At 44.6% G+C, this 12,305-nt stretch overlaps 1 protein-coding gene across 2 annotated transcripts in view; it reads left to right on the forward strand.

The window, feature by feature from the left end:
* LOC139572376 (histone-lysine N-methyltransferase 2B-like) overlaps nucleotides 1-12,305 on the forward strand; it is a 58,428-nt gene that overhangs the window by 17,673 nt on the left and 28,450 nt on the right. For both annotated transcript variants that reach the window (XM_071395110.1, XM_071395109.1), the window contains exons 3-10: nucleotides 1,850-6,406; nucleotides 6,605-6,795; nucleotides 7,020-7,133; nucleotides 7,377-7,539; nucleotides 7,687-7,921; nucleotides 8,011-8,309; nucleotides 10,832-10,935; nucleotides 11,587-11,697. In XM_071395110.1, the coding sequence (XP_071251211.1) occupies nucleotides 1,850-6,406; nucleotides 6,605-6,795; nucleotides 7,020-7,133; nucleotides 7,377-7,539; nucleotides 7,687-7,921; nucleotides 8,011-8,309; nucleotides 10,832-10,935; nucleotides 11,587-11,697 (5,774 nt within the window). The remainder of the gene's footprint in view (nucleotides 1-1,849; nucleotides 6,407-6,604; nucleotides 6,796-7,019; nucleotides 7,134-7,376; nucleotides 7,540-7,686; nucleotides 7,922-8,010; nucleotides 8,310-10,831; nucleotides 10,936-11,586; nucleotides 11,698-12,305) is intronic.

Below are 12,305 nucleotides of genomic sequence, written 5' to 3' on the forward strand. Positions count from 1 at the left end.
ACAACAGCAAAGGACCTTGTGAAGATGCTGGAGGAAACGGGTACAAAAGTATCTATATCCACAGTAAAACAAGTCCTATATCAACATTACCTGAGAGGCCGCTCAGCAAGGAAGAAGCCACTGCTCCAAAACCGCCATTAAAAAGCCAGACTACGGTTTGCAACTGCACATGGGGACAAAGATCGTACTTTTTGGAGAATGTCCTCTGGTCTGATGAAAGAAAAATAGAATAATGACCATCGTTATGTTTGGAGGATATTGGGGGAAGCTTGCAAGCCGAAGAACACCATCCCAACCGTGAAGCACGGGGGTGGCAGCATCATGTTGTGGGGGTGCTTTGCTGCAGGAGGGACTGGTGCACTTCACAAAATAGATGGCATCATGAAAGAAAATGATGTGGATATATTGAGGCAACTTCTCAAGACATCAGTCAGGAAGTTAAAGCTTGGTCGCAAATGGGTCTTCCAAATGGACAATGACCCCAAGCATACTTCAAAGTTGTGGCAAAATGGCTTAAGGACAACAAACTCAAGGTATTGGAGTGGCTAGCACAAAGCCCTGACCTCAATCCTATAGAAAAATTGTGGGCAGAACTGAGAAAGCATGTGTGAGCAAGGAGGCCTACAAACCTTACTCAGTAACACAGGCTCTGTCAGGAGGAATGAGCCAAAATTCACCCAACTTATTGTGGGAAGCTTCTGGAAGGCGACCCGAAACAGTTGACCCAAGTTAAACATTTTAAAGGCAATGCTACCAAATACTAATTGAGTGTATGTAAACTTCTGACCCGCTGGGAATATGATGAAATAATTGAAAGCTGAAATAAATCATTCTCTAATATTCTGACATTTCACATTCTTAAAATAAAGTGGTGATCCTAACTGACCTAAGACAGGGAATTTATATTAGGATTAAATGTCAGGAATTGTGAAACTGAGTTTAAATGTACTTGGCTAAGGTGTATGTAAATGTCTGACTTCAACTGTACGTGTAAAGTACTTTAGTACTTGAAAGTATCTTTACTTAAGTAGTTTGTTTTGGACTTTACTTTTTATATTTTTGACTACTTTTACTTCACTACATTCCTAAAGAAAATAATGTACTTTTTACTCCATTTTCTATGACACTCAAAATTACTTGTTGCATTTTGAATGCTTAGCAGGACAGTGAAATGTATTTATACATTTACTTTTGATACTTAAGTATATTTAAAACCCAATACTTGTAGGCTTTTACTCTGGTATTTTACTGGGTGACTTTCACTATTACTTGAGTCATTTTATGTTAAGGTATATTGGGTACTTTTTCCACCACTGCAAGTATATACTGGAGTTGCTTACGAAGACGACATTGAAGGTTACTGAGAGGCCTAGTTACAGTTTATCCCTTAAATCTGCTTGAAAATCTATGGCAAGACTTGAAAATGGACGTCTAGCTATGATCAGCAACCAACATGACAGCTTGAAGAATTTAAAAAAGAGTAATGTGCAAATATTGTACAATCCAGTGGTGCAATGCTCTTAGACTCATTAAGACTCACAGCTGTAATTGCTGCCAACGGTGATTCTGACAACTTTCTGACAACTTTTCACACCCCTGAGTAAATCCGATTTGTGTATTTCATTTGCAATAAATTAGCAAACCTTTTATTTTTTTCGTGTTTTCACTTTGTCATTATGGGGTATTGTGTGTAGATGGGTGAGAAATTTCATTTTAAACCATTTTGAATTCCGGCTGTAACACAATAATGTGGAATAAGACAAGGGGTATGTATACTTTCTGAAGCCATTGTATATCAGCTAAGATATGATAGTAATTTCCTCTCTCATTTGTTATTTTCCTCCATAAGGTGATCCTGTCCAAACAAAATCAAAAAGGATACGAGAGAAGCCACCCCTTGTAGTCACCCCAAAGGAGACCGATGAGTCTCCGACTCCTGAAGAAGATGCACAATCTTCACAAGAAATCCACTGTGCAATTCCTCCAGATGCAGTGCCTTCCAAGGATGGTAGGAAGGGTTCAAAAAACAAGCACTCAAACCCAGCAAAGGAGAGGCATCCTGCGAAAAACGGGGCAGCTTTAACTCCAAGGATTACCATCAAGTTGGTGGCCAAGAAGACAGTGAGAAAGGAAAAGGGAGGGCGTCTAAAATCTGTGGAGAAGCTGAAGGTAAAAGGATTACATTTTCAATCAAAGGCTAATGACGTCAAAGGTGACCAGATCTCCAGTGCCCATGTCAAATTAAAGACAGAGACACAAGCAGATGAGGCACAGCATCTGAATGGCACTGAGGATGAGGGAGGTGGAGGAGCCATACCGGCAAGGAGGCGTGGTAGATCTGCCTCCAAGATCACTGAACCCTGTGTTCAAAGGGGGGCCAAAGTTGGGGATGTTGATGACCAAAAATCAGAGGGGGGTAGAACATCAACAGGCAAACAGGACATTGCACTGGAAAGTGGAAATGCAGAGCCAAAAACTGACATTAAGAAATTCAAACGGAAAGAAAGAACCCCAGAGGTAAGCACTGAAGTCAATAAACTGGTGATCCGGAGAAGAAATAGAACTACTAATCCACCCTCCGAATTACATGAAGGCCTTGTAACAGAATTAAAAAACCAGAGCATTGACAAAGTATGTCTGGCAGAGTCATTGTTAGAGGTTTCAAGAATAGAGGAAGCCAAACCACCATCCAGAAAGAGTAGGCGTAAACAAGGCAAGGCACATCAAGAAGAGAAGATTGTCACAGAAATCCATGTTCCGTTAGCCACAGAACCTGAAAAGCCAATTGTTGAATCCAATGACGGTCTGGCTTTTAAAAATGATGATGACATAATCGGGATTCCAAGTTTTAAGCTGATTAAAATCAGAAACCCCAAATTGGAAGGCTCATCTCGGTCTGACAGTAAGGGCTCCTCTCGTAAGAAGAAACGAAGCAAGTTTGTGTGGACACTTACATTGGTTAAGGGGAAAAGAAAGGACACCCAAGTGCAAAGCTCTGGAAATACTGTCAAAGGAACAGAGAAGCAGCAGAATACCACTGAATTAGACAATGCCTCTCTTTTTGAACCCAGTGTGATCAAGAGTGTTGAGAACCCTGAAGAGAAAGAGGCCACGAGTTGTACTACTTCCAGAGATGCTGAGCACACACATAATGAGAAGTCTTCCAAGAAGAAGACTAAGCAGACTTCGTCTCTTGAGGAAAAGTCATCTCTTCATGTTGAAGTGGGACAGGTAACACAACCACATCCAGAGGAGGCCACTCAAACTGACTGTGGTGATACTGTGGCAAAGGTTGTTCCACCCCTTCAGATAAAAAAGGTCTCCTCACCCGGTAAACCTAAACGCTCAAAACCATCATTCTTGATCCATCAAACTACTCCTGCGCCTGAAGAAAAAAAGATACTGGTAATCACAAAAGATTCAAGTGAAATTCTGGAGGAAAAAAATTCTTTATCAGACACATATGCTGTGCCAACTCCCAAAGCAAGGAGGAGAAGACTGGCGAAGATGTCTACACCACGGAAGAAGCGTGGAAGTCATAAACCCTGGACAACCCACAAACACAAGCTTCAAACAAGTCCAAATGTGGAACATCCATCTGATGAACCTGCCAGTGAAGCAGAACCACAGACCAATGAGGTTTTGAAGACTGACGTTTCCACATTGTCTGTTTCTAAACCTAGAAGGAGAAGTTTGAGTGTTCCAGTTAGAAAGAGGCCAGGGAAGACACTGATGTTACCTGAACCCACTGAATCTCCAAACACAGAGTTAGCCCCATCTGAACCACAGACAGAGAAGGTCTCCACATTGTCTGTTGTCTCTAAACCTAGGAGAAGAACTTCTAGCCTTTCAATTAGAAAGACACTATCTGAAACTCCAAACACAGAGATGGCCCCATCTGAACAGCAGACAGAGGAGGTCTCCACGTTGTCTGTTGTCTCTAAACCTAGGAGAAGAACTTCTAGCATTTCAATAAGAAAGAAGTCAAAGACACCAACATCTGAAACTCCAACCACCGAGACGGCCCGATCTGAACCACAGACAGAGGCCTCCAAGTTGTCTGTTGTCTCTAAACCTAGGAGAAGAACATCTAGCCTTTCAATAAGAAAGAAGTCAAAGACACTAACATCTGAAACTCCAACCACCGAGACGGCCCAATCTGAACAGCAGACAGAGGAGGTCTCCACGTTGTCTGTTGTCTCTAAACCTAGGAGAAGTACTTCTAGCCTTTCAATTAGAAAGAAGTCAAAGACACCAACATCATCTGAAACTCCAAACACAGAGATGGCCCCATCTGAACCACAGACAGAGGAGGTCTCCACGTTGTCTGTTGTCTCTAAACCTAGGAGAAGAACTTCTAGCCTTTCAATTAGACAGAAGTCAAGAAAGACACCATCTGAAACTCCAAACACAGAGATGGCCCCATCTGAACAGCAGACAGAGGAGGTCTCCACGTTGTCTGTTGTCTCTAAACCTAGGAGAAGTACTTCTAGCCTTTCAATTAGAAAGAAGTCAAAGACACCAACATCATCTGAAACTCCAAACACAGAGATGGCCCCATCTGAACCACAGACAGAGGAGGTCTCCACGTTGTCTGTTGTCTCTAAACCTAGGAGAAGAACTTCTAGCCTTTCAATTAGACAGAAGTCAAGAAAGACACCATCTGAAACTCCAAACACAGAGATGGCCCCATCTGAACAGCAGACAGAGAAGGTCTCCACGTTGTCTGTTGTATCTGAACCTAGGAGAAGAACTTCTAGCCTTTCAATTAGAAAGAAGTCAAAGACACCAACATCATCTGAAACTCCAACCACCGAGATGGCCCCATCTGAACCACAGACAGAGGAGGTCTCCACGTTGTCTGTTGTCTCTAAACCTAGGAGAAGAACTTCTAGCCTTTCAATTACAAAGAAGTCAAAGACACCAACATCTGACACTCCAAACATAGAATTAGCCCGATCTGAGCCTGTGACTTTGGCTGACACTCAACCAGCGGTAAAGGTGGAGGCAGAGACCCAGCCAATAGGGAGTGGAAAGATGCTGCTTTTGGAGCCCTCTGTTATTGAAAAGACACAACCACGCCGTCATAGAAGTTTGTTCAAACATGGCAAAAAGAATCGAAGAGCCATGATTGGACCGAGGCAGAAACAAAGGCCAACAGGGAGAATGAGTGATGAGAGTAAATCACCTGAAAGTAAGGTACCTGAAGCTGTTGAAGAGGTAGACCTAAAGGAAGTTTCCTCCCCAGAGGCTGCTTCCACACCGGCAAGCTCTAAACTCATTGGCATCCTCAAGACCAAGTACAGAAGGAAAAAGGTCCCCAATTCAAGCCTTCAGTTCCTTGGTAGCAAAAGACCAAGAGCCAGGCCTAAAACTCTATCTAAGCAGGTAGAAATTGATCTCGCCCAGCAAATTTTGGAGGAGCAGGATATACAAGACACTGTGGATGATGAACCACAGTCTGATGCTTTTGATGACCAGCATGGTAAATCAAAGTACCTTAAAAACATAAAGCACTTCATCATGCCTGTCGTCAGTGCCCGGTCCTCACGGGTGATCAAGACTCCACAGAGGTTTATGGATGATGCTGGCATGTCTGTTTTGCCTCGTAGAAACTCCCCGAAGAAAGGCCAACTATTCGGCTTACACCCACGCACTGGAAGGAAACGAGAAGATGGCACAGGTAGAGAGCTTACTCCCGATCTGCCTATCGACGAGGAAGAATTTCTGAATGAGGCGCAGTTAGATGTCGATTTGTTCTCAACTCAGGAACTCGAACAGGAAACCACTGGCGTGAGTGACTGCTTATCCCCCGGAAAGCAGTTTGGAAAGAGGAGGTCCCTTTTGAGGAATCCTAGTTTCAAGTGGCATGTGCCAGGAGAGTCTGGTGAGGAAGTATATACGCTGGACAAAACTCTTCAGAGCGAGTATGAGACTTTACTTTTATCCAAAGAATTCCAAATTGCTTCTGACCCATCAACCGATCCCCAGGAGGTTCAGAAAAAGAAAAGGCCCTGCAAGTTCAACAAGCAAACATCTCACCTAAATATGTACAAGCGACTGAAGAAGCTACAACCAGGACTTCCCAAAAGGAGAAGAAAAAACGTGATGACAGATGGTGTTTGCAATACTCTTCAGTCTTCTGTTCATATGCTAGCGGAAGGTCTGGATGATGAAGTCAAGAGCATCTGTCTAAAGAAACGTCCCACAATCACAGCTCCAAGCAAACCCAAATCAAAGCAAGGCAAATCCAAGCTCAAGATTGAGGACCTTGATAGCCCTGGGGTTGTGCGAAAAGTCTCTGTGTGTGTTCGGACTATGAACTCAAAGTTCTTAACATTTCAATATGGAGAACATGAGGAGTTGACAGAGGAAGACAAAACAAATGCTGAAAATGTTATTGCAGGTAAGAAAAGAGCTATCAATCAATTCATGCGTATAGTTGTTCAACATTAGCTTGCTTGATAAGTAACTGCACATTATGTAAACCTGGTATTTTTGTTTATTTGTATGTTACTTGGTTTAATGTCTATAAGTATGTTTTTACTGCTTAAACTACCCTGGAAAGTAAAGTGACATACCTTTTGGACTTTGTCTGTCCCAGAAGCAGGAAAGCTTGAGCCACAGGAACTGCATCTGGGCATGATCGCTGAGGCTGACCGTGCTACTGCTGAGAAAGGAGCCACCCAGAGAGTTTGCCTCACAGGGGCCAATAAGAGGATGTTCAATCTGCTCAAGAAAGCCAAGGTCCAGCTCAACAAGATCGATCAGCAGAAACAACTCAAGTCCTCAGGGGTAATAATTGTCTCACTCATAAAAAGAATACACTTTAAAATTGGAATGCAGAAATTTATTTTTTGCAGTAAACAACATGCACGATGGGACTTTTTTCTGATACAGAATATGCTATGTTTCCCTTCATTGTCATTAAATAGGATGATATTCATTAACATCAATATTGTGATATCTCTGGAGAGCTTCCTGTGTTAGCCCATAGTGATGAAACATGTTACCTGCAGCTTCTATCAGGGCCTGCTGGCTCCAGAGATGCAGCAGGGAAGAGACAAAGGAGGAAACCGAAAGAGCAGCTTGAGCCTGCTGCCTCAAACATGACTGACCCTCCACTGTCACAGGTATGGGCATATAAACACAATCCTGGTCTGTGCTGTTCTCTGCATATTTTATGTTCAGTGTCTCTCGCTTTTCAATGTGTCTGAATGCAACTTTGTCTCTTTCTCTTACTCAATAAAGTATCAGTATGTTGTTTCTTCCTCACTAAGACCCACCTATTCTGGTCATGAATACATTTTTCGTTGTGATAAAAGAATGTGTCATAACAGCATCCCTCCCTGTCCCCCCTCTCTCCTTGTTACCAGGAGTTCCGGAGAGCGGGGGGTCCACGAATCAAACACGTGTGCCGTGCAGCAGCTGTGGTGCTTGGCCAGCCTCGTGCGCTGGTGCCCGATGACATGATCCCCAGACTCAGTGCTCTGCCACTGCATGAGAGAACTGGCATATCCCCCTCTGGCAAGAACCAAGGTAGAGCCTCAAGCTTTCAAAACTGATTATCAATGCAAATCTCTCAACAAACATTTTTAAGTGACATCATGCGTTCTTGTCTTTCCCCACAACTTTCTTTGACTTTCCTATGAAAGATATCATAATTATATACCTTACCTATTGCAGGTGGTCGGTCTCCCTCTGGGCCAGACAGCCCTGGGCTGCCAGACCAGAAGGTTACCACGGTCAGGAAGTCGGGAGCAGGTTTTGGTAAACAAAAGAGCCTTGGAACGTTCGGGCTCCGCTCTCGGAGGTGTGGGATCTGCAAGGGCTGCAACCACGAGGAGGACTGTGGCGAGTGCATGAACTGCCTGGACAAACCCAAGTTTGGAGGGCCCAATACGAAGCGACAGTGCTGCATGTAAGTGTACTGCTCATCAGAATTGCAAAGGTGACCAACTCACATATATGCTATTGACAAAATGACAAATGTATTTCTCTCTCCAAAAGATATAAAAGATGCGATCAGATTGAAGACAGAAAGGCACGTCGTCTGAGTTGCAAGATTCCTAGAGGTCCTGGGAAGCGCCCGCGGCACTCCCTCAGCGTGGTTCAGTCTAGCAATGAGGAAGTTGATGGGATGGAGGTGGGGGACAGCCAGAGCCCATCTGTGAGGAAGCAGCCGCGGCGTTGTGTGAAGCCGCGCTCCTACTTTGACCTGCTGGACTATGACTCCGACCTGGAGATCACTGTGGGCTCCAACTCTGCCTCCCCCGGCCGGAGGAGAGGCCCCGGCCCACGCAGCCAAGGTAGTAATATAACATTGACAAGTGATCATACAAAGGGATTTTCCTCTGTTTATTTAATATTGTCAGATCTTCGAGAACAGGTATTCCCAAACTGGGGTACGCGCAATGCAGTCGGGGGTACGCCAAATAAAAACGTGATTCACGTTTTTAAAAATAAATAAAAGTTTTTTCTTCACATTTTCAAACAGTCCATTTTGTAAGGCCCACGTCCATAGAGACACATACCTGCTCTACTGGTAGTACTGCTACTACCAGTAGTACTACACCTGCACCCGTCGACGACACATTGTTCTGCTTCCACGAGCACGTCCAATGCTAGCATTAGTAATTCTACATTTGTTGTTAGCCCAGCTAGCATGGACAATGACAGTTGTGAATCTGATGCAGCCGAAGAGCTACTGTCCCCTTACCTGGGAAAGCACTGAACAACAGACAAGGACATTGAACCATCGAAGAGGTGCAAATATGATGACAACTACATTGATTTGGAGTTCATTTACATTGGGAGTAGTGCCTTTCCTCAGCCACAGTGTGTTATATGTGCAAAAGTATTATCTCACAACTCAATGAAACCTTCACTCTTGCACAGACATTTAGAAACAAAACATGCCAATTTGAATAATAAGCCAAAGGAGTTTTTTGAGCGAGAATTAAGATGACTTTCGAGTAGTAAGATGTATAAAAGCAAGAGATGCCATTAATTAGAAGGGGCTAGAAGCATCTTATATGGTGAGCTACAGAGTGGCTAGGAAAGGCAAGCCCCATACTGTTGTGAAGGACTGAATTCTTCCTGCTGACATGGATATGGCTGGGGGGAAAGGCCAAATAAACTATACAGACAGTGCCTTCATCAAACAACACTGTTTCATGACGCAACAGTGACATGGAAGATGTTTCGAAACAATTACTGCTTCGCGTACAAGCCAGTGAATTCTATATGTTACAGCTGGATGAGTCAACAGACGTGGTGGGCCTGGCACAGCTTCTGGTATAGGTCCGTTATGTTTATGGGGGAAGACATTCTCTTCTGCAAACCAGGACAACAGGAGAGGATATTTTTAAAGTACTGGACAGCTTTGATACAAAGCTGGGCCTTGTCAAATGAACTTTGGTGGTCAAGATGTGTTATCTGTACTGATGGCGCAAAAGCCATGACAGGGAGACATAGTGGAGTGGTAACGCGTGTGCAAGCAGTTGCTCCCGACGCCACTTGGGTACACTGCAGCATCCACCGAGAGGCTCTTGCTGCCAAGGGAATGCCTGACAGCTTGAAAGACGTTTTGGACACTACAGTGAAAATGGTTACATTTTAAAACAAGCCCCCTGAACTCTCATGTATTTTCTGCACTATGCAATGATATGGGCAGCGACCATGTAACGCTTTAACCTCACACAGAAGTGCGATTCTCTTTACTGACCATCATTTTCACTTGTATATACCGCTTGCATGATGACGAGTTTCTCACATGACTGGCCTATCTGGTTGATGTTTTTTCTTGCCTGAATGATCTGAATCTAGGATTGCAGGGACTCTCCGCAACTATATTCATTGTTTGGGACAAAATTGGGCCTATGATTAAGAAGTTGGAGCTCCTCTCTGTCTGCATTAACAAGGACAACACACAGGTTTTTCCATCATTGTAGGATTTTTTGTATGTGCAAATTACCTCAAGCTTACGGACAATGTTAAATGTGATATAGCGAAGCACCTGAGTGAGTTGGGTGCGCAATTTCGCAGGTACTTTCCCGAAATGGATGACACAAACAACTGGATTCGTTATCCCTTTCACGCCCTCCCTCCAGTCCACTTACCGATATCTGAACAAGAGAGCCTCATCGAAATTGCAACAAGCGGTTCTGTGAAAATTGAATTTAATCAGAAGCCACTGCCAAATTTCTGGATTGGGCTGTGCTCAGAGTATCTTGCCTTGGCAAATCCCGCTGTTAAGACACTGATGCCCTTTGCAACCACGTATGTGAGAGTAGATTCTCGGCCCTCACTAGCATGAAACTAAATACAGGCACAGACTGTGTGTGGAAAATTATTTAAGACTGAGACTCTCTCCAGTACAACCCAACATTGCAGAGTTATGTGCATCCTTTCAAGCACACCCTTCTCATTAACCTGTGGTGAGTTATTCACCATTTTTGATTAACAAATAACGTTTTATATGTAAGATGGTTAAATAAAGAGCAAATATTATTAGATTATTATTTGTGCCCTGGTCCTATAAGAGCTCTTTGTCACTTCCCACATGCCGGGTTGTGACAACAACTCACACTGATTCTTATGTTTAATAAATGTATTGTGTGTGTGGCAGGCTTACAATGATGGCAAAAAACAATATTTGAGAGTGCGCTGACCCTGGTATTAGTGCAGCTGAAGGTTGAATGTTTGAAGGGGTACGGGACTATAAAAAGTTTGGGAACCACTGTTCTAGATGATCCCATTCATAGTTGTGAGGTAATGCATTAACGCTGTATGTCTAATGACCACTGCAATGGTTCCTTTTCGTCTTCAGACTTTGTCTCTCTGGATGGATTCCTGGGAGACCTGTCGGACGACGGTGTGAGACATCGCAGGCTGCACCACCGAGTCCCTCCTGGTCGCCGTAAAACTGACAAGGTAAAGAATCACAACAGGGCTGCTGCTCTGATGCCACTGAGCAGGCGGTGCATGAATTGACAGTTTCTGGGTCTCCTAGGTGTATAACACAAAGGATCTCCACAACCCACTCCCCGCCCCCCTCTCTCTCTCTCTCTCTCTCTCTCTCCAATCTCTCCTCTATCTTTCCACTCACTTCGTCTTCTCTCTGCTGCACCTTATGGTGGGATTCCCTGTCCTCTCTTCCTTATTTCTCCTCTCATTCTGAGTTAAGCTGCTGCTTGCTTATAGGTGCTCGTGGCAGATAACGCTGGTGCTCTTTTGCTTTGGCCTCAGCGGTCCCACCCTTCACAGGCACAGCGAAGGCGGACAGGCCCGTGGAGCGGTGGTGTCTACAGATGGCTGGACGATGACCACCAGGGAGAGAGAGAGTCAGAGGGGCTGTCGGCGGAGCAGCTACTGCTGCAGATGACGCAGTCACACTCCCAGTCAGACCTGGAGCTATCCTCCTCCTACCCCGAGGACCAGGGGTCCCCCCACCCCTGGCGCCTGCTATCCCACACTGGGGCCACCCCGGGGTGGCAAAGGGCCAGGGTAGGGGGTGAGAGGGGAAGGATGTTGGAGGCGGGGTGGGGACGAGCCCGTTTTCATCCTCCGTCATATTTTTCCCAGAATCCTCTGGAACAGACGCCACCCAGCGTCCTGGCCGCCCTGGCCAATGGATTCGACCAGAGGGAGAGGGAGCCCTCCGAGCCTACGCACAAGATCGGCGTGGACTTCAAGGTCGGATGCTTTTCCCTGACTCTTGTAGCTGTGTTTTTAGAGATCTCATTTACCTGTTAGCTACTGATTTTGCTTGTCGAGCCAATCCAGAAAGATTTAGGCCCAGCTCAAGTGCATTGATTTAAACAACTGAACTTGAGCCTTGCATTATAATTAAGTAATAAAGCCGAGGAGGTGTGGTATATTTCAGCAGTAAGGCCCGAGGGAGTGTGGTATGTGGCCAATATACCACGGCTAAGGGCTGTTCTTATGCGCGACGCAACACGGAGTGCCTGGACACAGCCCTTAGCCGTGGTATATTGGCCATATATCACAAACCCCTGACATGCCTTATTGCTATTATAAACCGTTTACCAACGGAGGTAGAGCAGTAAAAATGTATTGTTTTGTCACACCCGTGGTATACAGTGTGATATACCATGGCTGTCAGCCATTCAGCATTCAGGGCGTGAACCACCCAGTTTATAATGGCCAATATACCAGAAATCCCTGAGGTGCCTTATTGCTATTATAAACTGTTACCAACATAAATATAACAGTAAGTTGTTTTGTGTCATACCCGTGCTATATTGTATGCAAAATACACGGCAAGAATGCTGTTTCAGCCC

The sequence above is a fragment of the Salvelinus alpinus genome, chromosome 4 (genome assembly GCF_045679555.1).
Source record: "Salvelinus alpinus chromosome 4, SLU_Salpinus.1, whole genome shotgun sequence".
NCBI classification, from domain to species: Eukaryota; Metazoa; Chordata; class Actinopteri; order Salmoniformes; family Salmonidae; genus Salvelinus; species Salvelinus alpinus.